This window comes from Anolis sagrei, chromosome 2, assembly GCF_037176765.1.
Source record: "Anolis sagrei isolate rAnoSag1 chromosome 2, rAnoSag1.mat, whole genome shotgun sequence".
Lineage (NCBI taxonomy): Eukaryota > Metazoa > Chordata > Lepidosauria > Squamata > Dactyloidae > Anolis > Anolis sagrei.
The window spans coordinates 188,802,508-188,829,840 of NC_090022.1; the positions used below are offsets into that span (position 1 = coordinate 188,802,508).

The 27,333-nt window shown below is 43.9% G+C and overlaps 1 protein-coding gene across 2 annotated transcripts; it reads left to right on the forward strand.

Annotated features, from left to right (window-relative positions):
* The first annotated feature begins 12,168 nt into the window (after positions 1–12,168).
* SMUG1 (single-strand-selective monofunctional uracil-DNA glycosylase 1) lies at positions 12,169–26,822 on the forward strand. 2 transcript variants are annotated; one of them, XM_067464271.1, is made up of 5 exons: positions 12,169–12,414; positions 20,249–20,371; positions 21,218–21,503; positions 25,739–25,858; positions 25,966–26,822. In XM_067464271.1, exons 2-5 carry the CDS (start codon positions 20,335–20,337, stop codon positions 26,264–26,266), a joined length of 744 nt encoding a protein of 247 aa, XP_067320372.1. In that variant the 5' UTR covers positions 12,169–12,414; positions 20,249–20,334; the 3' UTR covers positions 26,267–26,822. The 2 variants fall into 2 exon arrangements, with proteins under 2 accessions (XP_067320372.1, XP_060618879.2); XM_060762896.2 differs by having other exon boundaries at positions 21,218–21,483; positions 25,739–26,822.
* Positions 26,823–27,333: the final 511 nt, after the last annotated feature.

Sequence of the window (27,333 nt, forward strand, 5' to 3'; positions counted from 1 at the left end):
ATCTGGTCCCTTTTGTGTGTCTTGCTAAGAAGGTAAAAATGGAATCTACCTTCTGAGAGGGAATCCCTTGAATGTATTGGGATTTAGAAAGTCTAAAATATTAGTGTGTCTGTGAGATAGCCTCTGGCAGTGGAGAGCCGCTTTCAAAGGTATTGCTCTTGAGTTCTTGGAATGGCCTTGATCTAAACATCCTTTCAGAGCCAAACTAGATGAGAGCCATCTTTCTGCATGTCAGCACCACTATTCTCACGTTCCTGTATTTTCTGCATAATTGAGCTGCATTGCTTTGCCTCATGGTAGGGCTGAGCATGATAGCCAAGATTATCTTTCACAGCTAGATTACGTAATAAAGCTAAGATTTAAATTTATTTTAAATCTTTTAAAACAACCTATTTTAAATATTTTAAAACAATCTTTTTCGGTCTTTTAAAATAAATTCAAAATGAATGAATGAATAAACCAGGAGGCCATAAGAGAAGTAAATGTGTTTTTTAAAGGCAAATACCACCCCACACCCTTGCATGAACTCTGATGGTTAATTGAAAAGAGGAAAAACCAAAATGGATTGAGGAGGGAACAAGACCATCGCTAAGATATTTTAAAATATTTAAAACACAAAACCTTTAGGACAAGATACTAAACATTTTCCATCAATTCTAAAAAGACTGTTTACTCAGCCACTGAACACTGAAGGTCACTTGAAAAGGAAACTTGAAAAACTTGGGGCAGGACTTTGGAGGAGTGGAATTGAGTATTATGGATATGGGCATTAGTTGAGACCCATGTACAAGAGCAGAGAAAATGATTTAAAAAACTGAACCATTCCTAGTACTCCAGAAAACTGATGTGATGCTATCCTCCTTTCTACCTTCAAAGACCTCCTCTCATTGCATGCAACCCACATGAAAGAAGTAAAACATCAAACATGCGGGTGTCCCCTGGGCAACATCCTTGCAGACGGCCAATTCTCTCACACCAGAAGCAACTTGCGGTTTCTCAAGCCATTCCTGGCATGGAAAAAAAAAACCTTAGTGAAGGCTGTATTTTAATTAAATACAAGTGCTTGTCTCAGTGTTTGTGCAAACTATGCTGCTTGGGTTTTTTTAAATAATGCCTTTTCTATTTTTTCCTTCCACTTTGACTTTTCCAGTCCTCTCCGTGAACTCTGTCCATTGACCACCATTACATTGCCAACTGCTTGAAGAAGGGACCTCTTTCTTTTATTTCTATTATTATTCTTCAAGCTGGATCTACACTGCCACATAATGCAGTTTGAATCTGCATTATATTGTCTCTGGAGACTCATATAATTCATATTCAAACTGCATATATGCATGGGCGGCTCAACCCATTACGCAAAGTAAGCATTTGCAGTATAGTTGATTTTGCCCAGGGGTGCTCTTGGGGGAAAATAGACCTTGACATATGCGAGTTGTAGTTACTGGGATGTATAGTTCACCTACAATCAAAGAGCATTCTGAACTCCACCAATGATGGAATTGAACCAAATATGGCACACAGAACTCCCACGACAAACAGAAAATATATATCAGTGATTGGTTTGGGGGGGGGGGGGGGGCGGGGCGCCAAAATACTGTTTGCTTACCATTGAAAATTACCTAGGGCCGCCTCTGCATATATGGCAGAGTAGATCCAGCCTCAGAGCAGAATTTTTTAGCAACAGCAATTACTCTGTAATTCACAAACTGTTTGAGTCAATTAAAGAAGGTTTTTAAAGATCAAGTCAGGGGATGCTGTGGTTTTTAACTTTGAATATGTTTTGATGGATTGTAACCGTGATTTTTAAAATACCATTGATATTTAATTAGGTTTTAATGTTGGTAGATTTTAAATTGTATTGAAATGTGTTTAATGTAAGCTGCTTTGCATCTCCTTGTGGAGAGAAAAAGCGGGTATAAATAAACATAAATATAATAATAATAATTCTAAAGGCCTAGTAAGGCCATCCCATCTCACAAATGCATTTATAAAGAAATCATTAAGCATATTGGGAGAAAATGTTCTCTTCTACCTAAGGCACACTTTTGACCTCTTCCAGCCGCACTGTTTCATGCGCTGTGGGTGCAAAATGCATATACCCATGCATCAACTCTGTATCCTCTATCTCTTGCACACTTGCAGAGAGCCAGGCTGCAGGAATCTGTGGCTGGGTTGCATTATGCTACGCAGATACTCCCAAGCCCTTTGTCTCTTTCCTTCTTTGGGCCAATAGATGGCGCCCTCTACACAAGGCAGCCTTTTGGAGCCAGGGAAGGTGGGGGAAGTGACTCTCGGCACAGCAGCTGGAGGAAAAAACCTTAACCCTTCCTGTCTCCCAGCTACTGGGAAAATCTATGCTGGGGACTCCATGACTTTTTAGGGCTGGGAGAATGGATTCCAATTAGAGGTACTGAGTAAAAATGTGAGGTAGCCCATATAGCTTGATATCAATTGAATGACTGCGATCTATATAACTCTCTCTATATATAAAAATGTAATGTTTGTGGGATTAACATAACTCAAAAACCACTGGACGAATTGCCGCCAAATTTGGGCACAAGACACTTACTAACCCAATTGATTTTGTCACTTGGGAGTTATAGTTGCTGGGATTTATAGTTAACCTACAATCAAAGAGCATTCTGAACCCCACCAATGATGGAATTGAATCAAACGTAGCATACAGGATTCCCATGACCAACAGAAAACACTAGTAGGGTTTGGTGGGCATTGACCTTGAGTTTGGGAGTTGTAGTTCATCTACACTCGGAGAGCATTGTATGGAGTCTGGTTCTGGATCAAACTTGGCACGAATACTCAATATGCCCAAATGTGAACACTGGTGGAGTTTGGGGAAAATAGACCTTGACATTTAGGAGTTGTAGTTGCTTTGGTAGAGAAGAATCTAAAACAATAGTTGCTACGATCCCATAGCACTGAACCATGGCAATTAAAGTGATGTCAAACTGCATCAATTCTTCAGTGTAGATGAAAAATTGGAAAGTTCCCAATGTGGATTCACTGACCTGTTTGCCTGGGAGTCTCTAATTGCTAATACTGAAAATGATCTGATACAGTACGCTGGGTGGAGAGAAAATCACTACCAGTAGGGATTGAACCCTTTCCCCTATTTGTGTACAATAGGAAATTGTCTTGGTGCAATGTTTCTTTCCCCCACATGCCTGCATCACAGCGATGGAGCAAATGGAACCAATACTCCTTCAAATAAGAAATTTGCTCCTCCAGTGAATGCTTTTTTTCCATGTCTTCAAATTTCCATCACTGCAGGAGCATGAGATATAGAAAAATATTCACCCCAAGAACTCTTATATTGGCTGTAATCACATTCCCTTCATAACTGCTTTTTCTTTGCATGTGTTTCTAAATGCTGAAGTAATATTTTAAGTGGCTGCAATAGTTGTGTTGCTGTTGTATGCCCTCAAGTCATTTCTGTCTTATGGTGACCCCCAAGGTGAATTGATCATTGAATTATCTTGGCAAGATTTCCATGGCTGAGTGGGCATTTGCACACTGGTCCCCAGAGTTGAAAGCAAACTACGGCCCCTTCCACATAGCTGTATAAAATCCACATTGAACTGAATTATGTGGCAATGTAGACTCAGATAATCCAGTTCAAAGCAGATATTGTGGAATATCTGCCTTGATATTCTGGGTTATAGTACTGTGTGGAAGGGCCCTACTGCTTCTGCACACCCAGAGAGACATCCATACCTTTCAATATTTCAGAGAAGAAAACGGACCCATGTGGCCAAACAACATTTGAAAGTGGTCAGGATGACAACAGTTATTAATGGGGAAGAACACATAAGCAATAATAATAATAATAATAATAATAATAATAATAATAGAGGCATAACACCATTGCTCAGATGATTCATTGGAACTTGTGCCACAAATACCAACTGCTTGCAACAAAGAGCTGGTGGGATCACAAGCCTGAAAAAGTTACAGAAAATGAACATACCTAACTCCTCTGGGACTTCCGAATTCAGACTGACAGAGTTTTGGAGCACAATACTCCTGACCTCATGATTGTGTCAAAAAACGAAGTATGGATCATCAATGTTGCAATGAGGATGTGGACAGGATCTTTGGAGAGGTGCGACCCACCACATGCATCCTAGACCCCTGCCCTTCCTGGCTGATCAAGGAAGCCAGAGGGGGTTTGGCAGGGTGGGTGAAGGTGATGGTTAATACCTCCTTACAGAAAGGAGAGTTTCCAGCGAGCTTAAAGCAAGCTATTATAAAACCGCTGTTGAAGAAACCATCACTGGATCCCACTCAATTCGACAACTATCGGCCAGTTTCCAATCTCCCCTATTTGGGCAAAGTCATGGAACGTGTGGTGGCAACACAACTCCAGGGGTTTCTGGTAGACACTGATTATCTTGATCCGGCACAGTCTGGCTTTAGGCCGGGACATGGAACTGAGACAGCCTTGGTCGCCTTGGTAGATGATCTGCGCAGGGAACTAGAGAGGGGGAGTGTGTCCCTGTTGGTTCTGCTGGACCTCTCAGCGGCCTTCGATACCGTCGATCACGGTATCCTTCTGGGCCGCCTCATGGACATGGGGCTCGGAGGCACTGCCTTGCGGTGGCTCCGATCCTTCCTTGAGGGACAGACCCAGAAGGTGTTACTGGGTGACACCTGTTCGGCCCCACAACCGTTGTTGTGTGGAGTCCCACAGGGTTCAATCTTGTCCCCGATGTTATTTAACATCTACATGAAGCCGCTGGGAGAGATCATTCGGAGTTTCGGACTAAGATGCTATCTCTATGCAGATGATGTCCAAATCTGTCACTCCTTGTCACCTGTCACCAAGGAGGCTGTCCAGACCTTGAACCGGTGTTTAGCCGCTGTATCGGACTGGATGAGAGCTAACAAATTGAAACTGAATCCAGACAAGACAGAGGTCCTACTGGTCAGTCGGAAGGCCGAACAGGGTATAGGGTTACAGCCTGTGTTAGACGGGGTTACACTCCCCCTGAAGACGCAGGTTCGCAGCTTGGGAGTGATCCTGGACTCATCGCTGAGCCTGGAACCTCAGGTCTCAGCGGTGGCCGGGAGAGCTTTCGCACAATTAAAACTTGTGCGCCAGCTGCGCCCGTACCTTGGGAAGTCGGATCTGGCCACGGTGGTCCACGCTCTTGTCACATCCCGGTTGGATTACTGCAACGCACTCTACGTGGGGTTGCCTTTAAAGACTGCTCGGAAACTACAACCAGTCCAGCGAGAAGCAGCCAGATTGCTCACCGGAGCGACGTACAGGGAGCACACCACCCCCCTGTTGGGTCAGCTCCACTGGCTGCCAATCCAATTCCGAGCAGAATTTAAAGTGCTGGTTTTGACCTATAAAACCCTATACGGTTCCGGCCCAGTGTATTTGTCCGAACGGATCTCCCTCTACATCCCACCTCGAAGTTTAAGATCTTCTGGGGAGGCCCTGCTCTCGACCCCGCCAGTCTCACAAGTGAGGCTGGCGGGGACGAGGAGCAGGGCCTTCTCAGTGGCGGCCCCCCGCCTGTGGAACTCACTCCCCGGGGAGATTAGATCGGCGACTTCCCTCCTAGCATTTAGGAAAAAACTAAAGACCTGGATGTGGGACCAAGCTTTTGGTCACTCTGACAATTAACTCAAGGACCTGGTGATAGACAAGGACAAACGGAGTAGAACGGATGTATGGACTCTGATATATGGACTCTGACATGAGATTGTTTTAGGTTTTATGATTTTACTATGTATTGATGTTTTAATTTAAGCGCTGAATTGTTATATTTTTGGATTACTTGTTGTGTGATCGGGCATCTAATTGTGCCCTCCCTGTAAGCCGCCCTGAGTCCCCCTCGGGGTGAGAAGGGCGGGGTATAAGTGAATGAAATAATAAATAAATAAATAAATAAATCCTAGGTGACAGCAGGATTGAAGAGAAACTGGAAAAGCTGGCGCAATATGAGGATTTAAAGATCAAACTGCAAAGACTCTGGCACAAGCCAGTAAAGGTGGTCCCAGTGGTGATCAACACACTGGGTGCAGTGCCTAAAGACCTTGGCCTGCACTTAAATACAATCGGCACTGACGAAATTACCATCTGCCAGCTGCAGAAGACCATTTTACTGGGATCTGCATGCATCATTCGCCGATACATCACACAGTCCTAGACACTTGGGAAGTGTCTGACATGGGATTCAATACAATAGCGAGCAGAGTGATCTTGTTGCTGTGGATTCATCTTGTTGTGTTTCAAATAATAATAATATAACAACAAGTTTGTTTCCATCTATCTCTTTCTTCTGGCAGAAGCATATCTTAGAATAGCACCGAAAGACCTAGAAAATGCATAGAGAACTGTTTTCTCTAGACTGCCACATATTTCTATGAACAACTTCCAGTAGAACCTCTGGCAAAAGTTATCTATAGAATTGCACTGGAGGCCTAGAGAGAAAATTAGATCATCCAGAGCAATTGTTTGACATTCAGAACTCTTCAGATATAACTGAAACCAGATTCAATTAGCCCATGTAAGAGATAGGCCAACTGTAGCTGAAAAAAAGGGATGACAGAGGATTAATTGACAATCCCTTGCCAAATTGGGATAGTTGAGGGATATGCACTTTGACAAACCATTTAAGTCCTCCTTGGCTTAGAACTCAAGGCAAGTCCTTGAAATGCTCACTGAGTGTGCTTCTCCACTTTCCTTGTATGGAAAAGGCAAAAGGACAGCAAAGCCAGGTCCTTCAATGAAGCACTGGCTGGAGAAATACTATGTGGTGCTTGCTTTGGATGGAAACCACAGGACATTAGTGGGCAAGGCTCCATCCCTGTGCTGCCTCATTCGATTCATTAGGAATCAGGGGTGGAGAATCCGACTTCCGACTCACCCATCATTAAGATTCCCTAGCTCTGTGTTAATACTCCTGCTATTTGATGTTGATATAGCTCTTCAAAACTCTATCCAGCCATATGCTAATTCAGTGTTCCTTTCAACAGCCCTGCAGGGTAGGTCAGTACTACAATTGTTTCCCCATATTGCAAACGCTGGAAGAGGGTCGCATAAATCCTCCGGGCAACACTATGTATCATTCAGGGCTCCTGTCCCTTCCCTATATCTGTGCAGAGCTGGATTGGCGTCAGCTGCTCTCAGGATACTGTATTGATTTTTGGAAGCAGTTCATTTATAACCATTGGGTAGTTGAACTTTCACCCTGTCGTTTCCTCCTGACATTTCTGGGAATTGCTGGAGAGAGGGCTTTGGGGCTTATTTTAAAGGAGTTTACAGGAGGAAAGTGATAACAGACAAGGCATGCGGGTGGTTTAACACACACTTGACTTCCTGCAGAGCACTTGGTGAGGGCAGCCTGCTCCGGAAGAAAGTGGCATCAGCCTTAGGTAACTCCTTTGACTAGGAGGCAATTTCGTTTTAGTGTCTTTGGCCAGATGACAAAGAGATCTTGTAACACCTCTCAGACTGAGAGAGAGAAAAAAGTTAGTAACATAAGCATTCATAAACCTAAGTCATTTTTATCTGATATAGTAGAATCATAGAATCCTAGAGTTAGAAGAGAGGATATCAAGTGTGTGGCCTTCCAGATGTTTTGGACTTCTGCTCACAGAATTCCTGGCCACTAGACAAGCTGGCCAGGGCTTCTGGAAGTTGAAGTTTAAAACACCTACCCTTGAGTAACACATGAGATTGACTTATAGAATCATAGAATCAGAGAGTTGGAATAGACCTCATGGGCCATCCAGTCCAACCCCCTGCCAAAAAGCAGAAATATTGCATTCAAAGCACCCCTGACAGATGGCCATCCAACCTCTGTTTAAAAGCTTCCAAAGAAGGAGCCTCCACCACACTCCAGGGCAGAGAGTTCCCCTGCTGAATGGCTCTCACAGTCAGGAGGTTCTTCCTCGTGTTCAGGTGGAACCTCCTTTCCTGTAGTTTAAAGCCATTGCTCCATGTTCTAGTGTCAGGGCAGCAGAAAACAAGCTTGCTCCCTCCTCCCTATGACTCCCCCTCACATATTTTATACATGGCCCTCATCATGTCTCCTCTCAGTCAATAATAATAATAATAATAATAATAATAATAATAATAATAATACCTTTATTTATTCCCTGCCACCATCTCCCCAAGGGGACTTGGGGCAGCTTACATGAGGCCAAGCCCAACAACACATCAGTAAAAACAAAACAGCAAGCAAATAAAACAGTACAATTAATATAACTCGCATATAAACAATAACACAGAGAATTTAAAAACCTCAGGCCGGGCCAGATGTAATAAATTAATTTTTTTTTAAATAAAGATTGGGTGTGAACAGAGGTAGGATGTATCTAAGCAGGAGGGTTTAAAAATATAATGTAGGGAGACCAACCCAGCGGATAGTAAAACGCTTCTGAGGACAATTGCAGAGAATTAATCAGAGCAGGGTATTGTTTTCTTCTCTTCTGCGGGCTAAACATGCTCAGCTCCTTAAGCTACTCCTCATAGGGCTTGTTCTCCAAACCCTTGATCATTTTAGTCACCCTCCTCTGGACACCTTCCAGCTTGTCAACATCTTCCTTAAACTGCAGTGCCCAGAATTGGACACAGTATTCCAGGTGTGGTCTGACCAAGGCAGAATAGAGGGGTGGCATTACTTCCCTAGATCTAGACACTATACACTATTTTTGCAGGCCAAAATATCATTGGCTTTTTAAGCTGCCGCATGACATTGTTGGCTCATGTTTAGCTTGTTGTCCACGAGGATTCCAAGATCTTTTTCACATGTACTGCTGTTGAGCCAGGCATTGTCCCCCATTCTGTATCTTTGCATTTCATTTTGTCTGCCAACCCGGAGCCCCCGGTGGCGCAATGGGTTAAACCCAGGCGGATGAGCTCCCTCTACCAGCTCCTCATGCAGGGACATGAGAGAAGCCTCCCACAAGGATGATAAAACATCAGATCACCTGGGCGTCTCCTGGACAACGTCCTTGCAGACAGCCAATTCTCTCACACCAGAAGCGACTTGCAGTTTCTCAAGCCGCTCCTGACACGATCAAATAATAATAATAGCCTAAGTGGAGTATCTTGCATTTGTCCCTGTTGAACTTCATTTTGTTAGTTTTCACCAGTCATCTCTTTAATTTGTTAAGATCGTTTTGAATTCTGCTCCTGTCTTCTGGAGTACTGGCTATCCTTCCCAATTTGGTGTTGATTATAAACTTGATTATCATGCCTTCTAACCCTTCGTCTAAGTCATTAATAAAGATATAGAAAGAAAAGAACCCTTGCTCTGGAGAGCTGAAAGTTCTACATTTCTGTTCTGGACAACATAGTGAAACCACTGTCCCACCACTTCATCATCCCCGGCCACTTATGTCCAGTGGAGCCAATTGGGGATAGCTATGGCAGAATATACATTACAAGCATAAAGGTAAAGGGTGAATCTCCATTAGCTCTGTTCAGATTCTGCGCTTCTAACTTTTAACATACAGAGCTGCCTTGCACCCAGCGCAGCCTACAGAGCATCTGTTCCCCAATCCCTGAGCTGCCTTTCAACTAAACAGCTGCTCTTTTGCTCTCCAGGCTTGTGTATCATTTACCTTTGGACAAGCACCAGCCAGGAGGAGATGCTTTTGAGAGGCCAGGAGGGTATCTGCACCTTCAAAATATTTGTATCTGAAAGTGAGTCTTTCTTCTGATCCTCCTAAATGCGTACTTACAGCTAGCAGAACCCCCACACACAAGGGGCTGTGTCTGGGGAAGCGGGAGGGGAGACGGAGTCTGTTATGACAGCCCCCGATAAGGCACAAGTGTTGACAGAAGCAATAATGAGATCCATTCACTTCTGCTCACTATCAGGTAGCAGCAGGAATGATTCTGGAATGCAAAGGCCAGGAAAATTGTGCCAATCCACACGCTCCCATTCTCTGGATTCTCTCCATTACCCTTCATTTATCAGTGAAAGTTTGGATTCTTCACATGGGAATAGCTTGAGTCTTAACATTATGCACCCCCTCCAAATTTCCTAATCATTCCCTATTTTGTTACTTTTGATCATCTGTAACCCATAATACAAACTGACCACAGAATATCTGCAGCTTTTTGGAAGTCTTATATTTATATGTTTTATTTATGATCTATACTTATACCCTCAATTTCCTCCAGTGAACGAATGTGTAGTGTGCATCTCTTTCCTCTTCCCCTATTTATCCCCACAATAACCTAATGGAGTGAGTTATTTTAAGAGATAGAGAGTGTGGGACTAACCCACACTCCTGCAGTGTGTTTTGTAATGTGTGTGCAAATACTTGAATCTGAGTCTTGGCATTTTAACTTACACATCAAGCATTTTAACTTATACATTGCACCATCAATATGATGATTTGTTTTATTCTTGCTAATGTTTGCCTTCAAGTCGACCACGGTATTCTTTAGGGACGCCTCGCAGGAATGGGCCTTGGAGGTACTGTTTTGCAGTGGCTCCAGTCCTTCCTAGAGGGCCGTTCTGAGAAGGTGTTATTGGGGGACTCCTGTTCAACCCCACAACCATTGTCTTGTGGGGTTCCTCAGAGTTCAATATTGTCTCCCATGTTGTTTAACATCTACATGAAGCCACTGGGGGAGATCCTCTGGAGTTTCGGAGTGAGGTGTCATCTGTATGTAGATAATGTCCAACTCTGTCACTCCTTTCCACCTGCAACTAAGGAGGCTGTTCAGGTCCGTAACCGGTGCTTGGCTGATGTGACGGTCTGGATGAGGGTGAACAAATTGAAATTTAATCCAGACAAGACAGAGGTCCGCCTGGTCAGTTGCAAGGCCGAACAGGGTATAGGGTTACAGCCTGTGCTGGATGGGGTCACACTCCCCCTGAAGATGCAGGTTCACAGCTTGGGTGTGATCCTGGACTCATCGCTGAGCCTGGAACCCCAGGTTTCGGCGGTGACTGGGAGAGCATTCGCACAATTAAAACTTGTGCACCAGCTGCGCCCGTAACTCAGGAAGTCTGACTTGGCCATAGTAGTCCATGGTAGTCCATGCTCTGGTTACATCCCGTATAGACTACTGCAATGCAGAGGTGGTTTGCCAGTCTATTCCTCTGAAATACAGCCTACAGCACCAGGTATTCCATTGTGGTCTCCCATCCAAGTACTAAACAGGGCTCACCCTGCTTAACTTCCAAGATCAGACAGGGCCTGGCGCCTTAGGGTATCCAGGCTTGGCAAGAAGTGAGTTAAGAAGTGGATCAGTCTGAGATAAATAGAGGAGAAATACAGTTTCAAAAGCAAGTTGGAAGGACTGGCAAGGGAAAAATAATTAATGGGATGATGATGATGACGATGACGATGATAACAATAATAAGATCGAACTGCAAAGACTCTGGCACAAGCCAGTAAAGGTGGTCCCAGTGGTGATCGGCACACTGGGTGCAGTGCCTAAAGACCTTGGCCTGCACTTAAACACAATTGGCGCTGACAAAATTACCATCTGCCAGCTGCAGAAGGCCACCTTACTGGGATCTGCTTACATTATTTGCCGATACATTACACAGTCCTAGACACTTGGGAAGTGTCCGACGTGTGATTCAATTCAACAGCCAGCAGAGTGTCTGCTGTGGACTCATCTTGTTGTGTTTCAAATAATAATAATAATAATAAACTTTATTTATACCCCGCCACCATCTCCTCAAAGGGGACTTGGGAAAGCTTACATGAGGCCACACCCATCAATACAGAAAACACAATTTAACACAAAAACACAACAGAATTTCAGAAAATAAAATAACACAAAATACAAAAAGAAAGGGGTCTGAAAGCAAAGGAGGGAAAAAAAGTTTCTCCTAACATAATTTGGGGTGTATCTATCTCTCCTGCAGAATGAATGTAGTTTGACCTCATTTGAACTGCCATGGTTCAATGCTATGGCATCCTGGGGACTGCAGTTTCTCTGCCTTCTCTGCCTCCCCAAACTATAACTCCCAAGATTCCACACCACTGAGCCATGGCAGTTCAATAGGGTCAAGCTGCATTCATTTTACAGTGGTTGACAGTCCTTTGGGAGGCGTGAGCCCTTTGCCCATGCTCAGAGGAACTCTGCTCTTTGTTTGCAAAGCCACGCCCAGCTCAGGCCAACCCTATCTCGCCCCGCCTTTAAATCCAGGAAGGGGAGCCACGCGAGTCGGTCAAAACACATTTCGAGGCTCGTATCCCTTTAAGAAGATTGGTTTGATCCTAATCGAAGACCCTTAATATTGCTCTGTTGCTGCAGGGAGATTCAAAGCATTACAGTCTCGCGCTCTTCCCAGGTGGAAACTGGGAATTGCAGGGTTAAAACACCAAAACAACAAACTACAGTTCCCAGAAGCCCATGCACAGGAAATGATGGAAGAGCGGGGTGTGAATCCGGGTTTGCTGGTAAGTGTGCGTTGGAAACGGAGGGCTTGCAGGGGGGATTAAAGGAGAGCCTGGGTGTCTTGGAAAGAGGTCTCCCCCTTGCTTTCAAAAGGGAAGATCTCTCCCAAGGAATCCCACTCTCTCCTTTGATTCACCTTTTTTCCCCTTTGCAGGAAGTGCTAAAGGTTGAACGAGGGCACGGGAGCATCTACACAGCAGAATTAATGCAGTTTGACACCACTTTAAATGCCATGGCTCGGTGGTATGGTAGTCTTGGATTTGTAGTTTGGTGAGGACACCAGCAGTCTTTGGCAAACAAGGCTAAAGGCCTTATAAAACTAGAATTTCCATGATTCCATAGTATGGAACATTTAAAGTGATGTCAGACTTCATTAACTCTATAGTATAGAGTAGATGCACCCTTGGAATCTGCCATACAAGAAAATCCCATAGTTTTGAGCATTTAAAGTGGGGTCAAACTGCATTAACTCTATAGTGTAGAGTAGATGCACCCTTGGAATCCACTGGAGAGGAAAATCCTATAGTACTAAGCATCTAAAGTGGGGTCAAACTGCATTAAATCTATAATGTAGAGTAGATGCACCCTTGAAATCTGCTGGAGAGGAAAATCCCATAGTACTGAGTATCTAAAGTGGGGTCAAACTACATTAACTCTATAGTGTAGAGTAGACGCACCCTTGGAATCTGCCATACAGGAAAATCCCATAGTACTGAGCATCTAAAGTGGTGCCAAACTGCATTAACTCTATAGTGTAGAGTAGACGCACCTTGGAATCTGGAAAATCCCATAGTACTGAGCACTTTAAAGTGGTGTCACACTGCATTAACTCTATAGTGTAGAGTAGACACACCCTTTGAATTTGGTGGAGAGGAAAATCCCATAGTACTGAGCATCTAAAGTGGTGCCACACTACATTATCTCAATAGTGTAGAGTTGATGCACCCTTGGAATCCACTGTACAAGTAGATGCACCCTTGGAATCTGCTAGAGAGGAAAATCCCATAGTACTAAGCATCTAAATTGGGGTCAAACTGCATTAACTCTATAATGTAGAATAGAAGCAGCCTTGGAATCCACTGTACAGGAAAATCCCATAGTACTTTAAAAGTGGTGTCAAACTGCATTAACTCTGTAGTGTAGCTGCACCTTTGGAGTCCGCTTGAAATAAAATAAAAGAGAACTTGGCTGGGGCATTTCACCAACAGAGAACAAGGTGCACCAGTCAAATATTTTATTTGACAGTTTTAAAAGATTGTCTGTCCTGATCTGCCTTTGCACATAGTCACCCTCTAAAGCAGGTGTGGGCAAACTTTGGCCCTCCAGGTGCTTTGGACTTCAACTCCCACAATCCCTAACAGCCCATTTGACCTGTCCATACATTCTGTTATTAAAACAGTCCATTTGGAAATCAGGTCATTTTGTTCTTCAAATGCTTCTCCACAAAGGGAATCATAGGGCCCTTCCTATATCTCAGGATCTGATCCCAGGTTTTCTGCTTTAACCTGGATTATATGAGTCCACACTGCCAGATAATCTGGGATAAACAGAATACCTGGGATCAGATCCTGGGATATAGAGCCTGTCTGGAGGGGCCCAAAAGAAAACTTTGCATCCTGTGCATTGATTATGGAAATAGGAAATTTGTTTAGTTGATCTTGTTTTGCTAAGAAAAGAAGTAATGTCCTGTTTGGACACTTTTGCATATCTGTGCCGCTCATTTGCATAGGCAAAGGCATAATGCCATGAAGTCCTGCCCTCTGGCAAATCTCGCTTGGCCTCTGTTACAGCTCTAGTGATGCCATCAAATAGTGTGCATTTCAATGTTTATTTTTCCAGCCAGGAGTATTAGGCTCTCACACTGTCATATAATTCAGATCATCAAATCCACACTATCTGTTTTGAACTGGATTATATGAGTCTACACTGCCATATAATCCCGTTCAAAGCAGATAATCTGGTTTTTATATGGCAGTGTAGAAGGAGCCTTAGGCTATGATTCTTAACAGCAGACTATTTTGTCCAATAGGTTGGTAGCAGCTGCTGCATCACTGCCAGTAAATAAAATAAATAAGCTTATGTATGTGGGATGGGGCAAGCTTATTTTATGTTGCTCTGGAAATTAGGGCACAAAGAAATAGATTCAGATTGCAGGAAAGGAGATTCCACCTAAACATTAGGAAGGACTTCATTGGCAGTGGAATATGCTGCTCTCTCAGAGCATGGCTGGATGGCTATCTGTTGGGGGTGCTTTGATTGTGTATTTCTGCATGGCAGAATTGGATGGCCCTTGGGGTCTCTTCCTTCTCGATTGCATCCACTACCAATATCAGAGATAATTCCCTATTCTCTGCACAAATCTAAAAGTTCGATTTCAAGAATGGTCCATTTTCAGACTCCAAAAATATATCCACAACTAGCCATGAAATGAAGTAAGGGCCAATATAGTTAGGCTTCCAGAGATAGATAGATAGATAGATAGATAGATAGATAGATAGATAGATAGACAGACACATATATAGACACATATATAGACAGACAGACAGACATACTGTCTGCCCATGAGCACAGAAGTGGCCACTCATGGCATACCACTGGAAATATATCAGTCCTGGATTCATCACCAGTCCTCTGTCATACACTCCCACATTTGTCAGCGGATGGCATTGATTCAAATCATATGAGAGCATTTCAGCAAAAAGCAAGTGTGGACACGCCAGTCCTGCGAGGCCAGGTAGTTGACAAGCCTTACAAAGGAATTTTGGAACACCTTATTTTCTATATTTCTTTCCCTTATGAACTACTGGAAGAAACATGCTATTCTGTTCAGGGAGATTTCCCAGCCCTTTCATAATTCGTTGGATATGTTGCCCAATTTCAGTTGATGTGCCTTCCCTGCCCCCTGTCACTCTTTTTGCTTTTAAATGGCATCACACCCTGTTTAGCCTGTGCAGAAGACACTTGCCCAGATGGCTCAAAGTGACTAGATGTGGAAGCATTAGGACGCAGTTGATGATCATCTTGCAGTATGAAACCCCTCATTTCTGCATTTCTTGGTTCTTCCTCCCATGGCCCTCTTTTTAACTTGGACCGCAAGAAGATCCAACCAGTCCATACTTCAGGAAATAAAGCCCAACTGCTCATTGGAGGGAAGGATAATAGAGGCAAAGATGAAGTACTTTGGCCACATCATGAGAAGACAGAAAAGCTTGGAGAAGACAATGATGCTGGGGGAAATGGAAGGAAAAAGGAAGAGGGGCTGAACAAGAGCAAGATGGATGGATGGGATCCTTGAAGTGACTGGCTTGACCTTGAAGGAGCTGAGGGTGGTGACGGCTGACAGGGAGCTCTGGCGTGGGTTGGTCCATGAGGTCACAAAGAGTCAGAAATGACTGAATGAAAGAACAACAACCGAGACCAGGACACAAGGGAGCAATTGTTTCAAATGGCAGGGAACAGGATTTGACTGAAAAGGTTAGGAAGACCTTCCTGAGAGTAAGAGTTGTCAGAGAGTGGCATAGGCTGCCTCAGAGTATGGTGGAGTCTCCTTCTCTGGAGGCTTTTCCGCAGATAGATATCTGAACAAGGGTACAATTTTAAATCCAGTTCCTTTCCTGTTAGATCCAATGGCATTTGAAGGACAGCCTGTTTATCACAGTGACTTCAAATTCCCTATTTGCATAAATGACTAAAGTGCTTCTTCATAATTTAGAGCAAATGCCTTTCCTCAATGCCCATCTTGCAGACCCAGGATTGCTCTGAGAGCAGTAGAGAGGAATGGAGGAAGTTTGGCTGTAGAAACCCAAGACCAGGACGTTTGCTCACCTGCTGAGGAAATGTAACTCCCTGAATGATGCTTTGTGGGGGAATACCTTCCTTCCCCCCTTCCTTTCTCCCCAGCCGCTTGTTAAATGCTCAGGCATGCTGGGATTCCTCTGCCAATGAATGGGATGTTGTTAATTTGTGCTCTGAGAGCATGGAGTTCCCAGGCTGTTAACGTCCAGGCCTTCGTAGATTTACACCCTTTGCAGTTGGCAAGGCCATTAAATCTCCAAGCAGCCATGGCCTTTTATGAGATGAAGTTCCTTCAGAAGGTTTTGAAATAGACCCGTAGAGTGGGAGGCCCCATTTGTCACACACCGTCCTCTAGGGAAAAGGTGGCTTGAGTGAGCCTGGACGTTCCCTTTCCATTCAGCTCTTTCCCCAGATAATTTTGGAATCTCTCTCCTATAAACTTTTTCTATGTGCTTTATTTCCTCACTCTGAAAAATGTATTTATGGTATTCATTTGCTGGGTTGTTGTAGGTTTTTCGGGGTGTATGGCCATGTTCTAGAAGCATTCTCTCCTGATATTTTGCCTGCATCTATGGCAGGCATCCTCAGAGGTTGTGAGGTGCAGGCGAAACATCAGGAGAGAATGTTTCTAGAACATGGCCTCAAAACCTACAAAACCCAGTGATTCCAGCAATGAAAGCCTTTGACAATGCATTCATTTGTTGTGCTTTACCTTCAGATTCTTTCCAGCTTATGGGGTGTGACCCACCTAATATCATCCAGTACGTGTCCATGGGGCTACAAATGTTGGTCTCCAGAGTTGTAATTCAATGTTCAAACCACTACACTTCACTGTTTCTCATAAGCACTCTAGCACCTGTCTGGCTAGGGGCATTGTAGCAACACTTTGGAGCCATAGAAGGTGCTTGATGTGGTTTCCATTATTGCAGCTGGAAGGGAAAGCTTAACCTTCCTTGTGTCTTTTGCTCAGATAAATTGCACTAGAAATTCCACAACCTTTTGGGGATTTAGAGAGTGAAATCCAGTTCAGAATTCTTATAATAGACTAGCCATCCCCTGCCACACGTTGCTGTGGCCCAGGCTGGTGAGCTGGAAAATAAAGTAACGAGAAAGTGGGTTGTAGGATTTTTCAGGCTATATGGCCATGTTCTAGAGGCATTTTCTCCTGACGTTTCGCCTGCATCTGTGGCAAGCATCCTCAGAGGTAGTGAGGTCTGTTGGAAGCATCCTCAGAGGTAGTGACCTCACAACCTCTGAGGATGCTTGCCATAGATGCAGGTGAAACGTCAGGAGAGAATGCCTCTAGAACATGGCCATATAGCCCGAAAAAACCCACAACAACAACCCAGTGATTCCGGCCATGAAAGCCTTAGACAATAACGAGAAAGTGTTGGTTTCTAATATATGTAATTTCTTTATGCTTGTGGGTAAACAGCATTTTTTGTTGTTACTTTGTCAGTGTTGATGTAGAGATTGTCTGGTTTGCCTACTCTGGAACATGCAACATACAGTTGTCCTTCTGTTGGGGTCCCTTTCAAATCTTTGATACTACACAGTATATCTGTCATATGCATATGTATGTGTGTGTGTATCATATCTATCTATCTATGGCTGGATGGCTCTTTGCCAGGAGGGCTTTGATTATGTTTTCTTGCCCTGGTGAAGGGAGACTGGATGGCTTTAAGGCAGCATTTCTCAACCTAGGGGCCAAAGACCACCAGAAAACACAGTATTTTCTGTTGGTCATGGGGGTTCTAACTAAACGGTTCAGCCCCAACTTATCTATCTGAACGTATCTCCCTTTATGAACCATCTCAGAGATTAAGATCTTCTGGGGAGACCCTGCTCTCGGTCCCGCCTTCTTCACAAGCATGATTGGTGGGAATGGGAGATGGGGCTTTCTCAGTGGTGGCCTCTCGGCTGTGGAACTCCCTCCCCAGTGAAATCAGGTCAGCCCCCTCCCTCCTGACCTTCAGGACGCAAGTAAAAACATGGCTCTGGGACCAAGTTTTTGGCTAATAATGCTGTGAAATAAGTAAAGTAGACTTATGTGCAGTAATGACCGGAACGGCCTTGGACTATGTCCTCAGAGTACGTGATTTTAAAATTGTGTTTCATGTTTTATTCTTTTTAATTTGTTGTAATGTACGTGTCTATTTTCGATTGTCTGTTGATGGCGTCAAATTACTGCTGATTGTAAGGCTGCTCTGAGTCCCCTTTGGAATTGAGAAGGGCGGGATACAAATATAGTAAATAATAAATAATAATAAATTGTTGGTCTGCTGACTTTTAAGAGTCTTTTATCCTATCTTTTTAAAACAGTTGTTTCTATGGTTTTAAAAATCGAGTTTCCCATAGGAGATTCCATCTGAACATTAGGAAGAACTTCCTGACTGTGAGAGCCGTTCAGCAGTGGAACTCTCTGCCCCAGAATGTGGTGGAGGCTCCTTCTTTGGAAGCTTTTAAAGGGCAAATGGCCATCTGTCAGGGGTTCTTTGAATGCAATATTCCTGCTTCTTGGCAGGGGGTTGGACTGGATGGCCCATGAGGTCTCTTCTATGAAAGACATCAGAATCCATTTGATCTTGGAAACTAAGCAGGGTCAGCTCTGGTTAGTTCTTGGATGGGAAATCACCAAAGAATATCAGCCATTTCAGGCTATGATTAAGAAGAAACTTTTGAAAATACCTCCTGCAAAACCAATTAATTAACTTGCTGGCCCAACCTGGCCAACTCTTCTACTAGTCCATACCACCTTGTCACATCATTGGAGAACAGATTCTTGGGTTTGATGTGGAATCCAGTGTTGTGGGTAATGACTAAGTAACTGTGGGTCTGTTGCTGTCCCTTGGCCTTCATGTAAAACTGGGAGCCCGCCAGGTTCAGTTTTGGAATGATTTGGGAGAGAAGGAGACAGCGTAATTGAGGGGTCAAATTATCTCCCCCCTCCAATCTCCCTAAATCTATAGACACTCCAATCAATCACTTTCCAACAGACCTTTTGTGAGCGAATAATCTCTCCACCGAAGTGTGGCTCTCAAGTTTTATTCTTTTCTCCTCCCCGAGATTGCAAGTGAGCACACGTGTGGAGGTGGTTGTCTTTCTTTAATCACAGCACAGAGCATTTATAGGTTATTTACAGTAATGTTTTGTATCTTGAGTGAATGCTTTACTAATTATGGTAATAAAAACGGCAATAAAAGGAACATTCCCCGTGGAGGAATATATTTGGAGGCCATGCCTGGTTCACTTGTAAGCTGAGCTGTGATAGAAATCGCTCATCCGCTCAGTAGTGTAAGGAATAAGGCAGTTACGAAATGGGCTGCCATGGATCAGAGCGTTGACATATAGGGCTCCTCACCTGTTTGGGAGGGAGGGAGGGAGGGGGTGGGTGGGAAGGCACTCTTGCCGAAAGAAGTTGAGGAAGACAGAGGCTTGGTCCATTCTGTATGGATTTTGGGCTGCATGTCCACATTTGGGACTTAACATTTGGGGAAAAGTTCAAAGGCTTTCATGGCCAGAATCACTGGGTTGTTGTAGGTTTTTTCGGGCTATATGGCCTCACTACCTCTGAGAATGCTTGCCATAGATGCAGGCGAAACTTCAGGAGAGAATGCCTCTAGACCATGGCCATATAGCCCGAAAAAACCTACAACAACCCGGTCACTTTTTGCATTTCTTTTCTGTCATGCTGGCATCTTTCCAGAAACAAAGTGAAAATCCCTTGACAATTTATTTGGTAGCCTTACTACATTTCAGTTGTTAGGACACATTGAAATTTATGTGTGTGTGTGGCTCCGCATTGTGCATTGACATTCCATAGCAAAGTTTGTAATTTCTCTGTGTATGGTGGGGATGTTTTCAATTTTTTAAAAAAGAGCCACTAAAATTGCCAGTCATTTTTGCAAGGCACTGCTGTATTTCTTACTTTCTGTTTTGTTACACTGGGAAATTACAGAATATTTCCAGTTAACAGTAACATGCCAGACTCAAAATATAGCTTGCAGAAATAAAATCAATGTGTTTCTTTATTGATTTCAGCTGAGCCTTTCAGTGAGTTCCGCTACTTGCAGAGGCTCGCTTTGCGAGATGCCATTGCAGTGAAGTGTCATGATACAATTCTTGCAATGTCCTTGTTTGCTTCTCAGGAAAAGATTCAGCCAGGTAAGAAGAATGAGGACAGAGTCTGCTATAAAATGTATGTATATGCTTGAACTGCTTCTCTTACTTACTTAGGCGATCCCTCGTTGTCCAAGTAGGATAATCCTCCAGGATGGTTCTGTAGCCCAATTCTTGATCTGCATCTTCTCCCACCGTGAGGGCATTGGTTTCCAGGTGGAAGGCGGTCCCGGTTGGGGTTGGCTTGATGTGCCTTCCTCTTGGCACGTTTCTCTTTTTCGCCCTCCATTCGTGCCTCTTCAAATTCTGCAGCACTGCTGGTCACAGCTGACCTCCAGCTGGAGCGCTCAAAGGCCAGGGCTTCCCAGTTCTCAGTGTCTATGCCAGAGTTTTTAAGGTTGGCTTTGAGCCCATCTTTAAATCTCTTTTCCTGTCCTCCAACATTCCGTTTTCCATTCTTGAGTTCAGAATAGAGCAACTGCTTTGGGAGACGGTGGTTGGGTCGCGTATTGGAAAGGTTGAGAATCACTGATCTAAGAGATGGAGACGTTTAAAGATAAGGAGCAAAAGCTTGACACTGAGGTGATAAGAAGGGAGGTTTCCTGGATATTTTTTCAAAGGACCCCCACCCCCAATACGTACACAGTATATTGTCTTTTGTGGATTTTTTTGGGCTGAGGACTGGATAAATGGCTATCATCCATCAAGTAAAAAATGAGCTCTTTGTACACTTAGAAAAAGTTTCTAGAGATTCCAGAATCTCTAGCCAATGCTTGGTAATTCGAACTGCCCATGCTGGCTTCGGGATTCTGGCAGATACGTCTACAAAGTAAAACTTAAAAGCTCTTGTTCTCTGAGAGAAGCTGTTTTGTTGCTGTTCTTTCTTGCCAGGTGGAAGATCTCCGATGAACTCCTCAGAGGCCCCCATGAACGTCTTGGAAGGGGGCAGCTTGGCTGAAGAGTTTCTGCGCATCGAACGAGAGCAGATGGTCCGCCTGGGGGACCTCACCTTCCCAGAGTCTGTTCGATATGTTTACAAGCCTCTGGATTATGCCTGGGAGCCACACCAAGATTATGTGCATCGATACTGCCAGTCTCCCAAGGAGGTGCTCTTTCTTGGCATGAACCCTGGACCTTTTGGTATGGCACAGACTGGGGTAAGCAGACATGGGCAAAGGTATGGAGAGTAAGTTAAACTTCATTGGTCTAGATCAATGGTTCTCAACCTGTGGGTCCCCAGGTGTTTTGGCCTACAACTCCCAGAAATCCCAGCCAGTTTACCAGCTCTTAGGATTTCTGGGAGTTGAAGGCCAAAACATCTGGGGACCCACAGGTTGAGAACCACTGGTCTAGATGATAATCTACAGTAAAACCTTGTCTCACAGGCTTTTCTTTTGACTTAATATAAGTTTTTATTATTTTTTCATGTCAAGGTCATTGCATACATAAGTATAAAGCTGATAAAAATAGAAGGAGCACAAGTGGCTAAATAATTTTGGACCAAAACCAGACAACAGTGACCACTTTGTCTGTAGCTTTAAACAATTCTTCCTCTGTATATGAGGCAGGGCTTTGCAGGCAAGCATACAGATGCAGAGTTGTTTGTTCTGCTCCACAGTCACATAAGGTGGAAGATTCTTCTAGGTAGTTCCATTTAGCCAGGTTGTCTTTTGTGCTGCCCACTCCACTTCTGCGTCTGTTCAGGGACTTCCAAGACATTTAACTTAATCTAAGTAACATTTAGCACAGCGTTTCTCAACCTTGGGGTCGGGATACCTGGGGGGGGGGGGGGGTTCACGAGGAGGTTTCAGAAGGGTCTACAAAGACCAGGCCCATAACCAGGATTTTGATTGGGGGGGGGGGCTGAGTCTGAGTGAAAGAGAGTCTACCCTAGCAAACCTTTTGTATCGTTACCCTAATACCCCCCTGCATATGGGATATATTGAGCATGGTGATCAGATCATGATATGAAGAAACATAACAGTTTAATGCACCAGTAAGGCCTTCTCGCAGACCACCCTGAGAATTTCGGGGGGGGGGGGGCTCAAGCCCCTCAAGGCCCCTCCCCTCCCCCCGGGCTACATGCCTGACAAAAACTATCAGAAAATGTAACATTTAGCACAGTGTTTCTCAACCTTGGGGTCGGGACACCTGGATGGGTCACGAGGAGGTTTCAGAGGGGTCGCCAAAGACTATCAGAAAATGTATATTTCTGATTTTCTTAGGAACCCCTTTGCCAGAGAAGGCTGAAGATCTCTCTGCCTGTCCTTTTCCTTTTTGGAAAAAGGTGGTGAATCCTCTCACCACAAACTCTCTTCCACTGTGATTGGCTGGCATCTCAGCCAAGGGAAGGGCTGTTTTTGAGACTCCAAGCGGGGGAGAGGAATGCAGGCATGCTCAGCACATGCCAGTGTGGTGCACATGTGTAGGTGAAGGAGAGCCCGCGAGACTGAAGGGAGGCTCACGCCAACAAGTCCCTTTAAGGTCTGGGGGTGCTGTGTGGGAAGTTTGGCCCGATTCTATCGTTGGTGGGGTTCCTAATGCTCTTTGATTGTAGGTGAACTATAAATCCCAGCAACGGCAACTTCCAAATGACAATTTGGTCCAGTGAATGAAAATACATCCTGCATATCGGATATTTACATTACGATTCATAACAGTAGCAAAATTACAATTATGTAGTGGCAACAAAAATAATTTTATGGTTGGGGGTCACAACAACATAAAGAACTGTATTCAGGGGTCGCGGCATTAGGAAGGTTGAAAAACCCTGATTTAGGAGAATGTTGGTGTCTTAGAGTGGAATGCTACCTCATTACCTGCTTCCTTGTTCCTAGAGCAACAGAAAACAAAATTTTCCCTGCATCTGTGTGCTACAGTGTCATATATTTTAAGTTAGAGAATGAGTGCATTTTAGCCATCAAAGATTGGGGAAACACTGCTAGCGAACTTGTGGCTCTTCAGATGTTGTTGAGCTCCCATCACCATGACCATTGATCATGCTGGCTGGGATCAATGAAAGTTGGACTCTTAATAGCAGTTGGAGGGCCACATGGCTACCAGCTGTGCTATATCCTGTATTTTATGTCCACCAATAATAACACACTCTTGCTGTTATAAGGTTAAAAATCAGCTACATTTTGTAAAAATATATAAAGGACAACTATTTTTTAAATTTGTTTCTGATGTGACCTACCCAAAAAGTCATGTTAGCAACATGATTATGTTTGTTGAAAAAAACACCCCAGGAAATTGTGGTTGTTTGGCTAATTTTTATTATATGTGAACTTTGTAATCCTAATTTATGAGCTCTTCTGGGCTGGAGGATGCCTCTTGTTATCTGTCTGGTTTCCTGCACGTGGCATGTACCATGTGGGCGGAAATGGTGCTCCTTGTCTGCCCCGATTGTAGCCGAGTCAACACTTTGAGAGATAGCACAGCTTCTCCTTTGATGCTGTGCCAAGAAAGGAAAGGAGTAGGGAACTGATAGCGCAGCAAAGTGCTTGCTGAGATATTGTGAAGAGGAAAGTTAAACTTGTGTGGGTGTGTAAAGTGACTGCTTTTGCTCTAGATGCCAAAGGTACTTAGCCCTCTAATGGATGTACTGCTGAAGGGCCCTGGACAATCTTCATTTACTTAAACTGCAATGGCTGTAGGAATTAGGTTCCAGCTTGCAAAAAAGCAACAGCTTCTGTTTCCCACTGTTTGCCTGCAGTTCAGACAAGCTGGTTTAGTAGCCATTTCCTCTTCCACGGGGTATTCCTAGATATTACAATTCTGTCAGGGGATTAGGAGTCGCTAACAAAATTCTCAATATTCTTCATGTGCATTAAGTTCAAAACAATTGGCCTTGTCATTTTTGATTTCTTATTTGCAATGATGATGATGATGATGATGATTATGCTCCCTTTCACCCAAAGTGAAACCCAAGCCACTCACAGATAACATTCATTCAAAAAAATACAATGAAAAACACAACTAGATAAAACAAACAAACAACAAAACAATAGCCCAAAGGCACCAGATTCTGTCCGATTTTGGAAACTAAGCAAGGTCAGCCCTAGCTAGTAGCTGTATGCAGGCCCGTAGCCAGGATTTTGATTCGCGGGGCGGGGGGCTGAGTTTGATTTGGGGGGGGGGGGTGTGTCAAGATCTACCCTAGCAAACCTTTTGTATCATTATCTCAAAACCCCCATGCATATGGAATATATTGAGCATGGTGATTAGATCATGATATGAATAAACTTAACAGTTTAAATAATGTACCAGTAAGGCCTTCTCGTGGACCACCCTGAGAATTTCGGGGGGGGGGGGGTTGAAGCCCTTCAAGCCACCCCGGCTATGGGCCTGGCTGTATGGGAGACCACCAATGAATACCAGGTGCTGTGGGCTATATTTCAAAGTACAGCTACCTCGAACTATTCCTTGCCTTAAAAAAAAACCTTGTGAAATTCATGGAATTGCCATAAATCAATCAGAAATTTGATGGCACATAAACCCACACAGAGGTAGTTTCTCCTTCAGATTGCTGTCTTGAAATGTATCCACATTCTCCCCAAATTATCCATTTATGTGTGTTTGAAAACATCTCTCTTTCTTTTTGCAATTAGTTTCCTGTAATTAAAGTTTTTTCCTATATTTCTTTCACTAATGTATGCATTTTTGGATACGCTATTGTTTTGCAGAAAGCTTGCTGTTTCATGTGCATTTGGGCTAGCTAGTTTTTGAGGCAGCTTTTAAAAGCTCATAATATACAATAGCTTATCCAACATAAACAGGCCGGCAGAACGTTGGATAAGCAAAAATGTTGGATAATAAGGAGGGATTAAGGAAAAGCCTATTAAACGTCAAATTATGTTATGATTTTACAAATTAAGCACCAAAATATCATGTTTTACAACAAATTGACAGAAAAGGCAGTTGAATACACAGTAACATTATGTAGTAATTACTGTATTTACAAATTTAGCACCAAAACAGACAAGGGTTCTTTCTTTCTCCCACCCTGGTGGGAGGCAGACTACATTGGATAATACAGAACGTTGGATGAGTGAAGGTTGGATAAGCGAGACTCTATTGTAGTTCTCTTCTTAGATGCTGTTTACAGATGGGTACAACACTTGTGGGAGCTGGCACTTCTAGGGGAGAATTGACTACAGAAGTCTCTCCTTTCTGGGTCATGTTACCTTCTGGACTCTTTATCTGGGTAGATGTGGTTGATTTGTCTCCTTCCTTTCCCCTTGATTCTGATTTTCCTGTGAGGCTCTTCACAAAATAGCTTAGATTCACTGCAGATAGTTACAAAGACGAGACAAATCCCTCTATTTCCTCACTAGTCTCCATAATACAACTATTTCCCCATCTGACTATGGTTTCTAAGTCACGATTATTGGTTTCCCCATCCCCTTTCAGGTGCCATTTGGAGCAGTGCAGCCTGTCCGAGACTGGCTCCAGGTACGTGGGGAGGTTTCTAGGCCAGCATGTGAGCATCCCAAGAGACCCATCCGGGGCTTGGAGTGCCCCCAGACAGAGGTGAGTGGGGCCCGCTTCTGGGGTTTCTTCCGCTCCTTGTGTGCTAGTCCTGATGCCTTCTTCCGCCGCTGTTTTGTTCACAACCACTGCCCGTTGCTTTTTGTCAGCGAGAGTGGGCGCAACCTGACTCCGGCAGACTTGCCAGCAGCCCAGCGAGAACAGCTCTTGCAGGTCTGTGATGATGCGCTGTGCGAAACGGTGAAGCTATTGGGCATTGCGATGGTCATTGGTGTGGGACGGTTTGCGGAACAGCGGGCCCGCAAGGCCCTAGCAGCCTCTGGTATTACCGTGCGGGTCGAAGGGGTGATGCACCCGTCACCTCGCAACCCTCAGGCTAATAAGGGCTGGGATGCTATCATGAGAGCAAAACTGGAAGAGCTTGGCGTGATGCCTCTCATCACAGGCTGATCTGCTGATGGGACCAAGACGCAGAAAAAAACTCTGTGCTATTTCTTCCTCATCCTTTGAGTATCATGTCTTCTGGATATGCCAGTGGCAGAGAAGCTGCTAGCCTTGGGTTAAGACATTACAAGCAGAGCTGGACAAAGTGCTGATTTTTAGGCGATGAAGGATTCCAAGGACAACAGTACAAAGAAGGAACTTTTTGAAGCTCTGCATACAGACTATTCTACTATGGACTCTACATTAATCTTCTGCATACACTACTCTTATTTGCAATCCTAGACTGACTTATAATCCACTTTTTCAGATTCTTCTGGAGCCCAATGATGAGGCATTTCCTGGATTTGGTCTCTATGTCTATTTCCATGTGTTTTGGTGCTAAAACTTCATCAGAGGGATGTATAGAAGCTCATACAGTTGCTTTTTTCATTTGAATTATTCTGTCTGCTGTTGAATTCCTCATGGTCAATGCATTGTGCCTCTTTTGTAAGCTGCCCTGAGTCTCCTTCGGAGTGAGAAGGGTGGAATATAAATGTCAATAAATAAATGCTTAAATAGTCAAGTTGAATTGTGGATGTATTAACAATATGTTGGCCAAAAATTGGGGCGGGCGGGGGGGGGGGGGGCTTCAATGTGTGAAGCAGCCTGTATAGATAAATCTTTGGTTCTTCTGGCCCAGTAAGGTCTGCTCTAACCGCCAGTAACTCTCTAAGGCCCATCCAAGGGCACATCAACACTGACCTGTTATCCTGAATGCAGAGTGTAATCGGTTCTATGGCAACTCCAAGTTGCTATTGCTGCAACTCCAACTGTCTGTTAATTAGGAATGACCAACCTGTTTGAAGATGGCTATAAGATAATCTGAAGCAACACTGTTGGTTCATGTCATTTTTTTCTTCAGCTAGGATCTGGGCTTCCCCTAAAATCCAGATGTTCTCATTTCATCATGTACATGTATTGGACTTCAGCTCCTAGAGCCCCAAGTGCATTATTATATTGTATTTCCGGTGGAATACAATGTTGGGAATTGAAGTTCTATACATCATCATCTGGAGAGCCAAAGGTTGAGATCC